The 20266-nt window shown below is 34.2% G+C and overlaps 1 protein-coding gene across 10 annotated transcripts in view; it reads right to left on the reverse strand.

The window, feature by feature from the left end:
* ZNF407 (zinc finger protein 407) overlaps positions 1-20266 on the reverse strand; it is a 530790-nt gene that overhangs the window by 471975 nt on the left and 38549 nt on the right. For all 10 annotated transcript variants that reach the window (XM_077135216.1, XM_077135209.1, XM_077135213.1 and 7 more), the window contains 2 exons: positions 15476-20245; positions 9945-10059 (listed from right to left, as the gene is read on the reverse strand). In XM_077135216.1, the coding sequence (XP_076991331.1) occupies positions 9945-10059; positions 15476-20192 (4832 nt within the window). In that variant the 5' untranslated portion in view covers positions 20193-20245. The remainder of the gene's footprint in view (positions 1-9944; positions 10060-15475; positions 20246-20266) is intronic.

Genomic DNA, 20266 nt, shown 5'->3' on the forward strand with positions numbered 1-20266 from the left:
GCCAGATTTTATAATAAGAATTGTCTTGCTTCCCATAAACAACATGTAAAGCTGACAGCATAATGATAATGCTAGTTAACCCTTTATCCGTCCTTAAAAACAACTCTTTCGTCCAACTGATATGTTCCCATAATTCCTCGGCAATAAACATGACTTTTTAAAATGCAATGGGAATAGCAAATCAAAATTAATTTTCTAAAAAAGATCATATCTAGACAGTAGCATCAGAAAGTGCTGGGTACTTAATATTTTGGAGTCTGCTGTTACTTAGTACCTTAATAATCAGAAAGCAGACTTTCAACTCATTCTTGGTATAATGCTAAGTAAGGCAAGGGCCAGCAAGGGCCATAAAGTATCTCAAAGGGTGAATGAAAGCAGATAGAGAGCACGGAGGTAGGATACTACCACAGAAACACAAACCATCTAAGTGAATCAAAATTAAAAAAAAGTATTCAAGTACCATGAAGCTTGATGATAATATGCATTACTAAAATGTATAAAAAATTTTTAATTAATTTGGCTTCCTGTCCCATCCAGACGAACCACCAATGGAAACATAATTATGACATCCATTTTAAACCTATGAGTTACATGCAGCAATTATTATTTGGAACTACACTGTACTACATTATACAGAACAGTTATCAATCTGTTTCATTACAATTATCCATAATCAATAGGATCCTTATTTAAAATTACAAATAATGAAATCCTCTTAAAAGAATTCCCCATGATAATTCCTATACCCCTTGATCCTGAAGTAGTAATTCACTCCTCCCCAGGCTCTACATTTCTTCCCAGTCACTGACCATTCACAGACCAAGAAACTGGAAAGTCAGACAAGTAAAAAAGTAGAAGATGAAAAAGACCAGCATTATCCTCTTTAACATGGTACAACTTTGACGTCTGGCCACCACTGTCTCACCCAAGTTCAGCCCCTTGGAACAGTCCGCCTTACTCATAATCTACCCTCTGGCAGTGCTGAGTTGCTTGTAATTCCTGAACATACTATATTTGCTAGGTTGAACATACCAGACTCCATGGTGGAACATACCAGAACCCTGCTTGGAATGTGCTGCCTCTGTTTATCCGCTTAACTCCCACTCACCTTCCTATTAAAAGAAATATGATATAGTTTCTGAACTAGCCAGAAAGACTTGAGCATTTCTTTACCTAAACTTTCTCTACACATATGAGGCAGGTATTGTTTTGGTCTTTTTAACCCTAAAGATGAACATAGGATTGGCAAAGTCCCTTCAAGGACTAAAAAAAAAGATAGAGAATTATTAAATTTTCCTACCTGGGAAATCCCTGATAGTCCCTCAAAACATTAGGGACTCCCAAGTTAACAGGCCAAGCTCTTGATCTTGAGGCTTCCTCTTATGAAACTTATTTCTGTAATAGATAAGCTAAACATACCCATAGTTATGTCTAAGAGTTACTTCCAGAGAACCTCTTTTGTTGCTCAGATGTGGCCTCTCTCTATGCCCTACTCTGCAAATAATATCATTACTCTCCCCGCTACATGAGACATGACCTCCAGGGGTGTTAAGTCTCCCTGGCAATATGGGACATGACTCCCAGGATGTGCCTGGCCATGGCACTATGGGATCAATAACACCTACTTGACCAAATAAATAAATATTTGGGAGAATAAAATTTAACAAAATAATGTATCAGTGGCTAAGAGAGTTCGAATAGAGTCCAGAGGCTATTCTGGAGGTTAGTTTTATGAAAGCTTCAGCTAGATATTGCTAATTGCCATGATATACCAAGCCCCAATCAGCAGTACTCCTGTATACTACACAAGAATACCCAGGGCTCTGAGACTCTTAAAGTTTTACTCATTAAGTTTATTTTTCAGAAACATAAAACCTCCTGATGATTACTAGGACAGATAAGTCCTGATATCCAGAGTTACCAGTCTCTTCAAGAGCATCAACCAGTTGCATTCTCCTACCCCATAATGTCAACACCCCTTTTCAACATGAAGAAGTTAGAATGGTCATTGCCTAAATATTGCTAAAATTGGAAGAAGAATCAAAGGACAAGGAGGAGTCATTATAGAGAAAATAGGATTCAACAAATAAGTATGACTACTGAACTGTATTGATATTTCTTTTTAGCCTCCAGTGTCTTAGAGCTGGACACTGCTTCCTGCTATTCTCTAAAACCCAGTGTTATAAGCAACAGGGCAAAGGTAAAATGCAAATGATGAACTGGTGAATAAATATTTACAAGGTGTGAGAGAAAAATGTGTTTCTTTCCCTAACATACAAAGACACACTAAAGATGTCAAAAATGATATAGCCACCTTGATTTTTTTAAAAGTATGCAAAGAACATAAATATTCACAAAGATGAAATAAAAATGGCAAAGAAAAAGAGGAAAAGATGGCCAATCTCTCCAGTAATAAAAGAAATACAAATTTCAGGAAATACCTGAATAATTATGGAACTGTGACCCACACTAAACACTGAAATTTGTTCTGTAACTACTTGTTTAAAAATGTACTTTGAAATTTGACACTTTTTTTGTAGATGTAGTATTTCAAAATTAAAAACTTTTTTTAAAAAAAAGATGAATACAGCACCTAGAACATACTGGTGTTCAATAAAATTATTTTTAATTTTTTATATTGTATAATATAACATATATACACAGCAAAAAAAGAAAAAAGCAATAGTTTCCGAAGCTCTCTTCAACAAGTAGTTACAGGACAGATCCCAGAGTTTGTCATGGACTACCATACCATCATCTCAGATTTTTCCTTCTAGCAGCTCCAGAACACTGGAGGCTAGAAAGAATAAATATTTTTTTTATCATCACAATTGACTTTTTTTTTCTTTTTTTGTGAGAGATAACATATTTACAAAAAAGCAATAAATTTCAAAGCACAGAACAACAATTAGTTGTAGAACAGATTTCAGATTGGTATGGATTACAATTCCACAATTTTAGGTTTTTATTTCTAGCTGCTCTAAGATAATGGAAACTAAAAGAAATATCAACATAATGATTCAGTAATCATACACGTTTGTTAAACTCTACCTTCTCTGTATAACTCCACCATCACCTTTGATCTTTCTCCCACTCATAGGAGTATTTGGGCTACGTTCATTCTAACTTTTTCATGTTGGAAGGGGCTGTCAGTAATGTGGGGATGTGAGATGAACTACTAGATGTTCTGGAGAGGCTGGCCCCTTTAAGTTCAGGACTTATCTGGTCCAGGGACCCATCTGGTAGTTATCAATAAATTTTTATTTAATATTAAATAAATGCACCTCTTCACTCCATCTAGTCACTTTTACTGCAGGAATTTCTTTCAGCTCTTTTAATATGCCATGCAATTCCAAACCTCTCTACTCTCATTCCTTTGCTTTTTTGTTCCCTCTATTTAAAATGCCCAAATTAGCCTTGAGAATATCTCCTCATCCTGGAGACCCTACTCAAACACAACCCCTCAAAGAAGCCTTTCCTAACGCTCCTAAGAAGAGCTAATGGCTCTGTGCTCTCACTATATCTTGCTCTTACTCCTATGATGTATCTTGCTATACTAAATATTACTGCTTTTCTGGAGCACCCTAACACCAGGGGCCATATACCACCTTGTCACCATGCCTGACACAAAGAAGAAGCTCATATATATTTGCCAAAAGAAAAATGAATGAATAAATGAATCAAGAGGAAAATGCTTCCCTCCTACCTACACTTCCTACACCTACTCTTATTCAGTTCCTGGAGAAAGGAAAGAGCAAAAGCCTCCATAAATTAATGGACTTGAAGAAACAAAAAAAGAGGAAGGTGGGGTGGAAAGACCTAAAAAAACAGTACAAAGCACAAAGCAGGCATAACCCAGAAGGGATCAGAAGGGCATAAAAATTTTGCCCTTCCACAGGATTTTAAAATCCCTACTGAACCATTTTAAAATACAAAATGACTTTAGTCACAGGACTTTTTCACCAGAAAATATCTTAGAGACTGGAGCCAATGTTTTCAACTCTAACACCAAGAAATAACAAACTGTTTCTTTTACTTATATTTTATTATAGGTTGGTCATCTATGACCCCACTGTTCTGTGACAAAAATTCAAGAAAACACTACTACCAAAAGGAAAGCTGGGCATGGTGGAGTGACAAATGAGCTCTCCTTTCACAATAAGGAGAATGGGAATTGTCTTCTCCTGGTTCTGCTGCATTATTCAAAACTTACCCCCAACTCTCCCACTGATTTACAAAATAGTTCATTGGAAAACAGCCCAGAATCACATCTGAGAAAGAAATGATGTTTTTCATTTGAATATTGTAGTCAAGATATCCCTCCAATTTTCAAATTTCAGTCACTTGTATCTAAAAAGTTAAGACAATGTCTATTCACTACTTTTAAAGTATTTCAAGAATGCTAACATCAGAAGAACAAACTAATTTTCATTTTGTACTCTTCTCTGACACTGAGAGACAGTAATCATTACATAGAATTTAAATTTTCAAAATAAAGGCAAAAATATATCATCAGAGTAAAATATTAAAATATTATATGCAAAAAATATGTAATGTACCTTTTATAAGACAGTATTTTAATGTTAATTTAAATTTTTTTTACAAAACTTAGAGATGTTGCACTTTGCAGTATTACAAAGTAGTATTCATGACACAATATAAAACAAACTTCTTCTATCTGTATCTCTTTAACCAAAACAACCAGCTGAACCAAATATTTATTTTATTTAGATACATCTGCAGATATGATGGATGTAATTAATTGTTCAGCTAAAAATGCAATTCTATGGTGCTTTTAATGATTAAGGTATACACAGCTTTAGTTCACAGAGAAGACTAAAAATAGTGATTTTAATTTATTCCTGCTGCCTACAATTACCCACAACCATGTATTTTTAAATATTTCCAGCCTATAAAAATTACTAATTTTTGCCACTTGTGTTTATCTGCATTTAGACTTTGATTTGGATAAATTAAGCTCTCAAGTGTTCCTTGCTTTATGAAACTCTGCATGTTGTACACTTCAACACAAATAAATGACTTGTACCATTAGAGGTTTAAATAATGTAATGTATTTCATGCTCAGCCTGAAGCTGGATGCCAATGAAGTCGCTAATGCACGTAATGATTAAGTGTAACTCAAATACTAACTGTGTTGTTGAAAACATGACAGGCAATAATTTGGTCTATTATATTCTGCCATTTAATTGCCTACTACAGACATCCTCTGACACGTTATGAAGCAATGATTTACAATTATTCAAGCTGCAAAGGTCAGAAAGTGACATTATAATCATCTACATAGAGATCCCTTCTAATGCACAAAAAACTAGGTAATGCCACACACACACACACACACACACACACACAAAGAGTTTTACTGCATTAGCAACTTCCTATTTCAGGTTTCTTAAGCCAACTAGGAATAAACAGTTCACAAGCATATTAGTACACAAATAGAATATGTCTAGAATCTTTTCATAAAGTCTGAGGTGACAAATTTGACAAATACTCTGATCCTCTCATGATGAGGGATGTTCTATTCAAGTATTTAACTCCATACACAAGAATCAAAGTAAGACATAGAGAAATCAATCAGGAAATATGGTAATCCCTAAAGCATGCATACTGTGGTCTCTACTTCTAAATAATGGCACACCAAAGTTAAGTGCAATTTCCTAAGATTATTAAAACCAGAGGCCAATTACTAATTTTCTACCTAACATTTTAAGAATAACCAGAACTGAAACACAATAACAATAACCCAAGTTGACCAATTTTATCACTCTCATCCCAATGAAAAAATGATAAAATCTTCACATTTTAGGTATTTATTTCTATTATACCAACAAGTTCAATTTATGACCATTTCAGTACAATTATTTGACAATTTTATCAACATATGAAGACTGGGGAAAACAAAATTATTTAAAACATTTTTTTAATGTTAAAAAAACATGCAGATATGAGGGGTGTAATTAATTGTTCAGCTAAAAACACAAGTGGCAAAAATTAGTAATTTTTATAGGCTGGAAATATTTAAAAATACATGGTTGTGGGTAATTGTAGGCAGCAGGAATAAATTAAAATCACTATTTTTAGTCTGTTCTGTGAACTAAAGCTGTGTATAACTAAATCATTAAAAGCCCTCATTTGGAAAAAAAATGAAACAGAAAAAAAATGCAAAAAGAATACACTAAACACCAGAATATTAATGTAAACAATATGACAGCAATATTTTAAAATAAAGTCAATTTGACCAAAAGCAAAAAATAAAAGACCCTGCGGGGGCGGGGGGGCGGGTAGCAGAATGTTAGGGAAGATATGTTACAGTTACTACATGCTAGCGAAAACATACTAGAGAAAAAAAAATTCAAATTAATGTTAGCAACCACAAGAGTAAAACTTAAAACAAAGAAATAAGGAAAAGGGATAGTTAAAAGGAAGAAAAACGGTGGTCCATCATTACTAGATGTGTAATTTAAGTACCCCAGTAAAAATACTTTGAACCTCAAGTTCAAATGGAGATAATAAATCGGCATATCTCCATTTTAGAAGATAAAACTATAAAAATAAACAAAGTCTCATAAAACTATAAAAATAAACAAAGGAGCTACACATTCATTAAAGCATTTACTAAACCATAAAGCACTGCAAAAATATAAAATATTATTGAGAGTATTCTATGTATTATTATATATGTTGACAGTTTTAAAATAATTTTAAAGATTTTCATGTTAACTATCAAGTGCCTAAATATAAATACACCTATAATTCTACAGTAATCCTCTCAAGATCACACTCAGATATAAGAAAAGCATTAAGATACTGTACTATTCAAAAACTGCTTCTAAAAGCGAAAGTAAATGAACAGCTTCTAAAGGACGTTACCCATAACATGTACTCAAAACATGAAGTACAAAGCAATCCATGGTTTAAATTTGTACTGTGTCATGAACACATAAACCATGGCTAAATAAAACTGAAATCCTGATTTATGAATCCTACTTATCTAATAGCAATTAGACATCTAATACGTTCAGTTTCTTATGTCAAACAAACTTAAATCCATGATATACTGAGCTAAGATCTGCCCCTTAAGAGGGAAAAATATCTTCTTAAAACTGATCTTCAAAATTCAAAGAAAATCAGCATAGATCCTTAAAAAGGCAGTTTTTGTTAAGGGAGTTGCTAATGCACGGCCCTAAAACTAAGCCCTTAGTTAAAAACATTAGAGATATAGTTAATATGCACCTTCAATCTTCTCATATAGATATAAATATAAGAAAAACTCAAAACAATTTCAAATAACCTAAAAAATTAAAATTGCACCCAATTCAACAAAATGCATTTTGATAATTTCTTCATATTTGTTGCTTACATTTATTTCACTATAAAATATTAGGTTTTTTTTTTTCAAGAAAAGAAGCAGGTACTAAGGAAAAAAAGAGTACAATATTATGAGCAATAATTTTACTTTAAAAATGTGCCTCCCCTGCTATTTTTATATATCACTTACTCAGGACTATTTTTAAAATAATATTTCTTATAAATCAACTAATGAAGTAATTATAAATAAAATTCTAAAAGAGAGAGACTAAGATAATAACCACTAAAGAAAAGAAAGTGCAGTGCAGGACCTTCTGTTTGTGACAAAATTACAGAATTAATGTTCCTGAAAGATCTCTTCACCTTTTAAAGCATGGTTCTTTAAAAGGTAAAATTTATAGCAATTAAAGCTAATGAAGAAATGCAGCCTGAGCTGCTTATACTCAGGAACTAATAGGCCCACTGAGCATTCCTGAGATTATCTAGCCGTCAATGATAACAAATTGACATAAGGGATGCTAACATGCCCATGTCTCCAGTGCACTGGTCTGATAGCCAATCCTTGCTCTTTTGTTTTACGTTTTCTGCTCTGATTTTTTATCTACACCCAGCTCTATCCCTCTAACACACATGCAGCACACAATAATCCCTGATACTTTTTATTTCACATAAAATAATTCACTATTATTCTGTTTCAACAGCAAAGATCAACATTCTTTAGTTTACCGCAATTCTTCAGAATATTTAGCTTCACTGTGAAACTACCTCCCTGTTAAAATCATCATTATGTAACTATTAAATCAAATGTCAAAAAATTTTAAAAAACAAAGGGAACTATTATCTCATCGTCAGATAAATTCAATGACTACCATAATTCTATAAGATATTGGGTTGGTATCTAGAATACTTTTTCTACACACACACGTATCTCTGCATAAGCACATATACACACAGAAATCTACAGTCACAGTATAAACTCAATACATGTACATTCATTTCTAATTCTATATCTTGGGAATCAAATATCTAAACTACTAGTGCAACACTACACTTTTGTGTGGTTAGGAATTAGCCAGCCGAGTGTGCACTGTTCAAATTATTAAAGCCAGTCAATTCTGTATTGTTTTTTATCCTATCACTGTCAGAAACTCTCCTCTGAAAAGATTTCTTCTTTTCTTCCCATTAGTAATACTAATGAAAATGAATGGAATTAGATTTCTAGTAACAGAGTATATATAAACACTGTTCACTTATTTCACAAAAATGAGGGAAAAACTGCTTATTGCCAACTAACAGCAAATGTTCTTTGGCAATAAGCCTTCCTTTTTCCTTTAACTCATATGGTAAAAACAATAAATGAGGTATCTTTTAAAATTCCAAGATCTAGAGCAATTAAAAAGAACCATTTGGCACCTGCCCCTTGCAGCTACAGTCAGTAGTAACAAAACTCATTCTCCCACTGACCTTCAAGGGTCTTTAGGGCAAAGGTGCATCTTCATTTACTTTAGCTGCAAGTCACTGAACCATCAATTCTGCCAATGAATAAATCACAAACCATGGTAGTAAAACTGCTTGCAAAGTTATCTGTAAAACTATTTTAAGGGTCAAAAAATGCACCTGCATCCTGGGATGAAATGTACTGTCCAAAAAAAAGTAGAACCTCTTTTTGACTTACAAGATATTTACATGTCAGGGCCAACCAGAAGAAGAATCTTCTACTAAAAATTAAATCTAATATAATGTGTATGCGCCACATAATTTAATTGAACCTGTACTATTTTTTGAATTAGCCATAAGAATTGCAGGTTTCTCAGGTTTCACATAAAATGTTTTTATATCATGCACTTATTACTAATTTCTGTTACCGTAACATTAAAATACATTTTTAATCAGAAGTAGGGCACTAAAATCCAACTTGAAATGTTCTACAATATACCATATATGTCACGGCATTTAAAAACCCTTTAAACACTTCTGGGTTTATGCTAAATAGTTTTGCATTAAGGTATGTCATGCTTCCTATTAAAACAACATATTTGAGTGACAAACATCATGAATGAGACTTTAGAGGAAAAAAGGAAAACAAGTTTTGAAATAAAAGTTATACAGAGACATATATTACACACTGCTTTTTAAGCTTCATTTCTATGATAATCAGTAAATCAGCTGTCTGAAATTAAATCTTTTGTTTTTTTCCTTACAGAACAGGCCCAGTGGATCTAAAGAAACATTAATGTGATTAAAATTAAAGCTGTATAGCAAAAGAAAAACACATACATACACTCCTATAGCTATATTATATATTTTATATGTCTTTAAACGGAATTTACAGTTCTCTCTGGCAATGTGAATGAACATCCTATAATTTAGCCAATTTACAGATTACAGGTTCAAATTGACCCTGTAGCCCATAAAATTGCTCATCTTCAGTACAGGATTGGAAGTAGGAGAAGAATGTCATAACTGTATTTAAGGAATTTACCATAACAATGAAAGGAGGATACGCATGCATAATTTTAGCCACTCTTACTCATATCAGTTTTGAATTTTGAAACAATGGATACCCTGCACACGCTTCCCAGTTAATCATGCAGAGGTAGTTTCGATTTACTCACCCACAAACATGACACTTGTATTCTCGCATTCCAAGGTGCCTTTTGACATGGTTTCTGGCATCTCCAAGCTGAGCTGTTGCAAAATGGCATATCTTGCACTTGAATGGTTTTGATCCTAAGTAAATTTAACATAAAATATGATTTGAATTTGAATAACACATTTCTGATGGTTTTTTAAAAAAGGCTAAATGTTAAATCACACCTTTAATCTAATTAAGAACTTCTGTCCCCAAAATGAAATACTTGAATTTATTTGCAACTTGAATAAACCAGCATTCCATAATTATTCCACCTACAAGACAATGTTTCAGTGAGTGCTCCTAACTTCCAAAGACATTTCTAAGATTTAAAGTCAAATGTGATACAGTTGGGCAGTCTTAAGCAGATAAAATTAAGGCAATAATTTTAAATATTTTTCTTATAATTCATAAAAATACCTTCTAAAGTCACTCAACATTTAAACCAGGACATTTTAAAAACACAAATGCTGCTAATTTTAAATGTATATTTATCATCATATGAATTTCTCAGTGGCCAACTCCTAGTTTCCTTATATTTCTCCAGTTTGAATTTATTCACATTAACAATAATAGTTCAGATTTTTTGTCATTCATTCCAAATGATTCACCATGAGACTATTTTAATAAGATACAATGTACGAATACAGTTGATTATTTTTAAAATCATTTTATGTTAAAAAATTTGTGATGATTCTGCAAACCAGAAGTATATATTTTATTTATTTCAAGAACAAATAAGTAAACATAAAAGACACAGAAGGCACCAACAATTTTTTTAATTATTTCGTAAGGAAATAATGGGAAAACAAAGTTATTTAAAAGACAAAAAAATTTACTGGCAGCAACAGACAGATTTTAACTAAAACATTAATAGATGATCTGTATCCACATTACTGAGAAGCAATTCTTTTAACATATAACATGTTAAATTTTCCAATTTTCTAACCACTAAATCTTTAAGTTAATAAATCAAAATCCTAAGATTCAGTTTAAAATCAGTACAATATGCTTCCAAAATTTTCATATCATGTTTAGTATTATGTGGTGAAATATCTCTTCTAAAATAATTAGAAATAATATAAAATATGTGCACTTTAAATACATAACAAGAGCTCAAATAAAAAAATCACAATAAATCAAATTTGATCAATGAACCTTTGTGCAGCGCCTTTGAAAAAAAAGATCCTCCAAGAATACTTGGCTGAAATTGAAGCACTCAGTAAAAAATTTGAGCCTTAAATTTCAATTTAATTCCCAAAAAGCTGACAAAAAACCTGAAGCATTTAATTTTAATCTTCTAACAGAAATAAAAAAGTCAACAGTACTAAGCACTGGCAGACAAGGTTGAATATTTCATAGTTCAATGACAATGAAGCCAGAGTTCTTAATACTTCCATTGCTATTCTCAGAACTAAATGTAAAATATACTTAGCACCTGAATGGTTATATCGAGTCAGCTTTATATGTTTAAATGTCAAAAGCAGGTTGAATCTGCAGCTTAAAGCAATCACATTCTATCACCTTAGAAACTACAGTTTATTTACACTGTTTGGATAAAACTAAGCCTATCAGTACTTTGAAACGTTTCCTATCAAAACAGAAATTCTGTAATAGATCATCTGAAAAGAAAAAAGTGAGAAGAAAAATTTTAACTGAACATTAAGTTAAAATTCATCAAATATAACACGTTAGAAAACTTTTCATTAGCAATTATACCAAGACCGCAAAAAGAAAAAAAAAGGGACCATTTTCCCAGCATTTGTATCATAATCTTGGTTAGCGGATTTTAAATATTTGATGGATTTAAGTTTTAGTTTTGCTTATATAGCAAGTAAATTTTAAATTATTTCCTCTTTCTATTATCACAGGTGTCGCAATGGGTTGGATAAAGACCTTTGGTGTTTTCAACTGATGGCACAGGGTCCTCTGTGAAAAACTAGTTCTTTCAGACTTTGGTAGTCATTGGATCACATGGTAAGAATACGTAAATGAGTTATTTTGTTGACTGCTTTCATTCAGAAATCACTGAGGCTTTAACCATTTTCTGTATCTTATATTCAGAGTAGACTGTGTTAACATCTCATTTCTGTGCAATAAAAATTTAAATACTAACAGATCAGAGCCAATACTCATTACATAAAAAAAAAAAAGTCAGTCTTTTCTTTTTTTTCTACTGACAACAAACATTTCAGTGTTTCAGCTTGCTATACATTCCAAAATAAATCCAGGTGTTGCATTTATAAGAAAAAATTAATAAAACCACACATTTCTAAATTTTTCTTTCTCTTAGTAGTATTTTGATTATAAACCTTCACTACATTTTTTTTTGGCATGGGCAAGCACCGGGAATCAAACCCAGGTCCTTCGGCATGGCAGGCAAGAATTCTGCCACTGAGCCACAGTTGCACCACCCTCACTACTCTTTTTAAAAGATCCATTCCTTGGACCAGCATTGTCCTCAGTAGATTTCTGTTTGTTTGTTTGTTTGTACTAATTTGGCCTGTGAGCTGTTCTTAAAAAGAAAAACTAAAGAGGCTCTCTAACTTTTGGTACCTTATTATTTTATAAAGTAATTCCAAAGACTTTAAAAACCAAGTTTTCTTTCAGACTTCTACAGGCATTTCTCATTTTGGAGTCCTTGCTAACTGCTATGCACACATGGATGCAGCATTAACATTAAAAAAAGAACAAAAACAAAAAACTTTGATCTTAAATCAAGTAAAATACAACTATGCATATATACAAGATGTATATAACTATAGCCTCAATTCTACAACTGCCCTTAACATCTGAACACTTCAGTCATTCATTCATCTCTCTAATTTATTCATTCCTTCAACAAATAAAGCTGAGAACCAACTAGGTATTGGGTATGGAAATGAAGGAGTGAACAGACCCTCTGTTCTCACTAAGCAAAAAGTCTACAGATTGATTAACTTTTCTAATCTGTTCTCAAGTCAATCTGTTTTCTGAACTGTCATATATTAAGTTGCAAACACTATCAGCCCTAAGGTTAGAATTTTTCAATGAAGTCTCACGACTTCCTATCTCCCTGCATGTTTCAAATGGCACAGGCTGACTAGTGCACCTTGGCCATCAAATGAAGTAGCTTCAGATAATCTTCTAGCTTCATGAGATCCACCAAGTGATATGAAATAAAATCTTAAAGTAACAAAACAGTGCAACAGAGAAAACAAACAGCGACTTTGCACTAATTATGTGATGTGAGAAGAAAGACTGCTCTTTTTAGTCATGCTGACTGCTTCACATGAGCGAAGGCACTGGAAAACTCTAGGATGCATTTCTCTCACAATTCTTGATAACCAAAACTCATTTATTTCTTACAGTACTGCTTTTATAGAGCTAAGGATGGGAAGAAGAGGTTATATAAAACCTATAGTAAATCACAAAATATGAAAACAGGGATTGGAAGAGTCAGCCCTTTTCCGGTTAACCATTAATAACAGTCCTTGCATCACTATTTCATGGACATAAGCAAAGTAGTAGAAAAGCAATTCATTTTAGATGCTCCAAGAAAAAAACCTTGAATTAAAACCTGGAGAGCAACTTCCCCAAAGCAATGACTTGCAAAATGAAAATGGTAGACTGGTACTGAGTACTCAGGAATACTGCTCTTTTAAATGCCATTTCAAAGGACAACAAAAATGCATTCGCTGATACCACCAACAGAAGATGTTTAAAAGTACGCTAACTTTTACTAAATGTTACAATCAATGATGTAACTTATATAAGTAGGGTTGCTTTGTCACATATTGATAGTTACCTCACTTTCACATCCACATTAACTTGATTTTAAATGCAATTAATACATATAGTCAAGGAAGACTAATGGGCTACATTCTGCACTTAACCTGGTGGACATTTTCAAATGGCACAAGTGACCACTGCAAACCTATTTTGCATTGTAAACGACTAAATAAATCTTAATGGATTAAGAATGATCAGCTATCAACACACAAGGGAAATTAAGTGCTGAAATGCCTACATTGATTATTTTAAATTATTAGCCTTACTCTCTTCTTGAATTTGTATGCTTTTAGTGAGCTTTAACACATTTACAAGACTTATTGACTATAATTACAAGAGAATTCAAGTAATGGACACATCAATTATAAGCAACATGTCTTGACCAGACAGTTGCATAAAGAATTCTAAAAAGAGCTCCATTAGCATCTTCCTCTTAGTTTTATTCAGTTTTATCTGCCTTAAGAGGGCATATTAAGGAAGTACATATTTTCTGCATGTGTGAGCAAGCCAGATTTCTAACACCATGTAATTTCTGAAAGTGAGCTGCAACATGGTAAAGACAGAAGTATCAATAATGATAATAATTAAGTATTTAGAACTATACCTAACAATGTATCTATTGCATAAGAATAGTTGGGACCAAGAACACCATGTTTATATTTACCTACATTAGTCTTATGAAGGTTGCCCTGTTACTTCCTTCAATGAAAAACTTTTATCTATCTTTAATCACAATGAACTATTAATAACGTCTCAGACTCTTTTGTCTTCTTCCTTGTAACCATGCAACTAAGTTTCAAAAACTGCATGAATTTAAAGTATAGCTTCAATAATAAGCCATTATTTAAAAGTACAGTAAAATAAACCTTACAGTTTTAATGAAAATATGTTCATTGAAATGTGAATTTATTATTCAAATCCACTCATAAATTCAACCATAGAGACAGAACTTGTCTAAGCAAAGCACAATGATTTAGAAAAGCTGTCTATTTAAAATAAAGAATGTATGGCAGGTTTATAGAAACAGTGCAGTGACTTTTTACATAAATTTAGAGCAGCAGCTTATGTATTTTCCATAAAAAATGTTTTTTTGAATTTCTACCTAAAATTAAACATTAACATGGAACACCAAGTGCGACAGAGCACGGAAACTAAATCAGGCACTAGCTTCAGAAACATCAAATTCCCAGGACATATTGTCTTTGAAACATGATGACTGATTTTGATCCTTGAAGGAAGAATCATGTCTCTTGGGAATCAAACTTTTGGATTTCAAAATATCTGGCAGTGAATATTTTCAAATCCCTAAAACAGTAAGAAAAATTTTATTATTTCAGTTCTCAACGATATCTACTATATCCTCTGATAACACAAAGTATCACTTAACATATACTTTGGATAACAAATAATTAGGACTTAGAAATAACTAAGAAGATGTAAGAGGCAAGAATCTAACAAAGGCATCAAAATCTAACAAAGGATTTTAACTTTTAACAAAATGAAAAGAAATTTCTCAAACTACCTGCCTTTGGAATCACGGAGGCTTAGTTACCTTTAAAAGTGTCCTGTGTCATCAGTGAGTAGACAGTCAAAGGACCACACAAGCAGTGAACTGTGAATTAAGTGAAAAGCTGGACAGCAGTTGCAGGGAAGGACCATGTATTTGAATGGGAACAAATGCTTGAACATCCTCATTCATTTGTACTGAGAGGTAACTATGGGTTTGCTGCAGAGTGTACATACCTGTATGAGTGCGAATATGTGCTAGGAACGCCATCGAATTGCTACTCCGACACATCTTTCCACAATACTTGCAAACATTTCCCTGATTTTCTTCTCTCTCGCGGTTGATTTGCTCAGTGTCTTCCACTATGTACTTATTCACCTCCCGCAGCAATTCCTCATGTTGTCCTTTAATATGCAGAAATAAATTCTGTTCAGAATCAAAGGGCTCTGTGCACTTGACACATTTAAAGGTGGCCCCACCCTCTGGAAGCTCTTCTACACTGGCCTGTTCATTTCTCATATGACCAGCACTAGCCAAATGTTGATGAAGGTTGCTTTCTGTATAAAATGATTTTCCACACAGTAAACAATGAAAGTGCTTCTCTTTTGTAGGATGCTTCATGGCTATGTGAACATTTAGTCCACTCAGACCATCTGCTAAGAAGCCACAATCATCACAACGAATTCGCGTTGATTCACCAAAGGAATTGCCTTCAGCTTTCTTCTTTTTCGCACCTAGGACAGAGTCTTTTAAGGGAAACTCACTGATTCTCACTCCGGTTGCTATCAGAGTTTCTTCTGACTGGTCGACCAACTCACCATCTTCAGGGTTTCTTATTCTTATTATGGAAGAATCAAACCGGCCAAAACTGTACATGGCCTGTCCTTTATCATCAATACTGATGACAGTTTCATAAACATCATTACTTTCAACTGTGCTATCAGAAGTTGGACCATCCTCTTCTAAAATAATTTTAGTTTCATGTTGTGAATTCAACAGAATTTCCTTGTTCTCCAGAGTGGGATCTTCTTGCAGACTTGCCAAATCCCCTGACCCATGTGCACTTCCAACTTTGTTTTGGTCACTACTATCCAAGCTTAGCTGCCCCCTTGTTATTCTCATCACAATAGGGATGGTGCTTTCAGCTGAATGCTCATCAGCTACAACAGCAGGACACATGTGTTTGCTAATGACTTTATCACCATTATCTCCTATATCTCCCCCACTGTTCTCACAATGCCTATTTGGATCACTGATGTCATTCGAAATATTGTAGTTTTTCTTTGCTGCCTCACAATTAGAGCTTCCTGAATTTTCATTCTGAAATATACTTGGGGATTCATAATTGGAGGAAATATTAAGGGAAACCATCTCCTCAGGCTTCATAACTTTATCCTTGGCAAGAGGCTGTGGGAAAGTCTCACAAAAGGAATGATCTTCACTGAAATTAGATTCTTCCTCAGTCTCAATTTCTACAGCATCAGGACAGAGTACTTTAGACATATCTAAGTTAGTATTAGCATCTAGAATAGAGCAATCAGCGGCACTTCTAGTTTTAAAAGTATCTGATGGTTGATGAGAAATTATTTGAAACTCTTCAGAATGTTGTTGTTCCTCTTCAGGTATAACAATGCTTCTGGACCTGTCTGCAGAACCAGCCTCTGCACTGGTGGAAGAGTGAAGATAGGACTGCCTTTTCATCTTGTGTTTCTCTGTTGTTGCATGCCTAGTCATCTCTCGATGAGTGACTGCATAATAATCACATGCCATGCAATAAAACTCAAATTCTTTTGTATGTTTCCGTTTTACATGCAGTTCTAGAGAAGCAGAAGAGTGGGCACTAAATGTACAGTGTGTACATTTATTATCACTTGTATCTGTGACATCTCTCTGGGAACACATATCTCGCTCTTGGAGAAGGTCCTCCACTTCTAGAGATACTTGTTCGTTTTTATCAGTAAGATGACTGTTAATTTCTCCATCTAGAGAACGAAATACGTGTTCAACTTCAGTTGGGTTTCCATGATCTATCACACGCTTTTCTGAAATGGGGCTATCAGATTCAGTTGACTTATTCGCAGGTTCATCTGAAACGGTCACTGCTGAACCGGTATTCTTTCTACAGGTATCAAGATTACTCCCTTCTGGACCAACAATGATATCTGAATTTTGTTTGCCATTTGCTTCTATTTCTACACGTCCTTTATGCTTCTTGGTGGCACAATGCCGTTCCATATCTCCCTTAGTTACAGTATAATACTTACACACCTTACATAAGTAACTATATTGATGACTATGTTTTCGTCTAATGTGAACAGTCAAGTTTGTAATACTAGAGGCCAAAAGACCACAGTGTGAACATGTCCTTGAGATGTTACCTTTAGGTCTCCCTCTCTTTGGGGTACTGGTCAAAACTAATTCATTATCTTTGGTGGTTATACTAGACTGAGTCAGTTCCTTAGTAGTTAGGATGTTGTTCTCACGATAGGAACGCTCCTGTAATTGCACATCCTCTATGTGGCCTTCAGTCCCTCCATTTCCAGAAATGTTAAACTCTTCCTTTTTATCATTTGCACCTATACATACCCTTTCAATACATTCTTCAAAGCTTAAGCCAATATTATTTTTCTTAGCATTTTCAAGATGCTTGCTTCTTTTAATATGCTTCTCCATTCCTTCTTTGCTCAATGAATAAAGGTTGCATGCCTTACAAAGAAAATGATAGTCCTGACCATGTCGAAGCTTTATATGTCTTGTAAGAACAGTGGAAGATCTTGTTTTATAAAAACACTTCTTACATTGAAACTGAGGCTTACCTAAAGATGAATGCCTTATTTCATTTCCATGGCTTACCCTGGACTTAACAGGTCCTTCCTGAGCTGCTTTCCCTGATTCATTCATAGAATCTTTCATGTTTTCTGATTCTAAAGAACTTAAAGGTAAACTCTGTAAAACCAAATCATTGTTAAATGATTGAGAAGTCTTTGGTTGAACCAATAAACTAATATGCTTCTCAGTTGCTTTGTGTTCTTCCATGTCCTTCTCAGACAAGAAGAACAGATTACAAGGAGTACAAAGAAAACTATGCTTGTCCTTCATGTGGGCTCTAAGATTTATTTCATTCACAGAAACAAACGGACAACACTGACAACTGAAGACAGAAGCAGTTTGCTGATGGTGATTTTTGTGCAAGTGTTCATCTAAGTCCCTCCTTGACATAGCTGAAAAGTCACATGTTTGGCAGTAAAATTTCTCTTGTGCATGGCACCTTTTCACATGGATTTCCAAAGCTGTCTTATGTGTAGCTACTTGACCACAGCCTGTACAATTACACAACACTTGATGGTCAGAAGACGGTTTCACAGTCAGAGAGTCAAGCTGCATGGAACATGGAATAGGGAAGTTTTTCTTGTCCTGCTTAAGTGCCTGGGTTTCTGAGGTAGTCACACACAGACTCTGGATATTGTTACTCATTTCCACTTGTTTATTTGTTGACTCTGCATCACTTGTTTTCATCTGTGTTCGTAAGTACTTCATATGCATCCTCTGAGTTTCATTTGTGCCTCTTTTATTAATTCCTAAAAGATTAAACCTTTTCTTTGCCTGACCTTTCAAGGTGAAGGTGCTGCCTCGTCGTCGAAAATTATTACCCAACATCAGAATGTTTCGCTCAGGTTTTGGCCGCATGCTTGTACTAATACTAGTCATTGTCTGTAGGGTATTTTTGGTGGAATCCAATTTATCTAACAGACTCTCTGAGGTTACTAATGCTCCTAGCCTTTTACTCTGGCTTATAGGATTTCGAGATATACCAAGAGAAATAACATTTTCTTCAACAATCTCTACTTTTTCTGAAGAAGTATTTCTGGATGGCATCATTTCAACAAGAAGTTCACTGCAATTACCACTTTGTTTAGAAATGCCTCCTCTGAAATCTTTATATTTGCTTCCAATACTGCGGAATCCTTTTGAATCACTATTCTTCACTATTGGTTTAGAAGTCCTTGATTTTGCTTGAACATTTTTTGTTCCGATGGTACATGTTTTTTTAGGAAAAGACTGTTTTGTTAACATCTGTACAAATCCTCCACGAGCAGCAAGATTCTGTCGCCGGAGATGTGTTTTGCCAAGATAATGCGCATTCAACAGGCTTTCTTCAACACACTGAAAACCACAAAGATCACAAGAAAATACTTGCTGTGATCCCTGTGTTTGCCTGATGTGTATATGCAAAGCTGAAGTGCTCTCAGCTTTGTGGCTACAGCGGCAGCAGATATGTTCCTTAGACTGTTGCGCACGATATTCAGCATGCTTTTCCAAATCAGAGCAAAAAGAAAACAAATGACCACATATGCTGCATTTGAGAACTGTATCTGCATTTCCAAGGGTACAACTAACACCAGTTTCTTTCAGGTGGAAAGGAGATTCTCTTTCTGAATCAAGGGTAATCATTTCCTGAGCAGACTTTTTTTCAGTATCTGTTTTCTGAGAAACACCATCAATAGTGCTAAAATCACCAGTAGGGGAGAAGGAATTGGAAAGACAACTGCCTCCATCTGTGCAGTCATTCAGTAAGGTCTCTTTCGTGGCTTCCTCTATAGGGATACCCACTTCTATAACTGAGCCATCAGTGGTTTCAAATTCATGAATATCCTGCTGTTCAGATTTAAGAAGCTCTGCCTCATCTAATTTCATTCGTTTGGGGCTATGTGTCTTTCTATCTTTCTCCATAACAACACTGTCAAAGTTTGATGATTCTGAAAAAGCTCTTTTGCTCGTGGAATTCTCTTCTTTCTTCTCAAGATTTTTGTATGGTTCCTGTAAAGAGGAATTTGCTATCACATCAGGTATGGGCTCACGTTCTACATTATGGGATGAAATATTTCTCAAGTCTTTTGTGTCTTTTTTGATATCTTCATCTTCATCATTATCAGGTTTCTTCTCAGTATCCATCGTTAATTAAGTGCTGATGATGATTCTTGTGTCAAGTGAGGTACACTTAGCACCTGTGAAATAAACACAGTATT

This window comes from Tamandua tetradactyla, chromosome 18, assembly GCF_023851605.1.
Source record: "Tamandua tetradactyla isolate mTamTet1 chromosome 18, mTamTet1.pri, whole genome shotgun sequence".
In the NCBI taxonomy this organism is placed as follows: domain Eukaryota; kingdom Metazoa; phylum Chordata; class Mammalia; order Pilosa; family Myrmecophagidae; genus Tamandua; species Tamandua tetradactyla.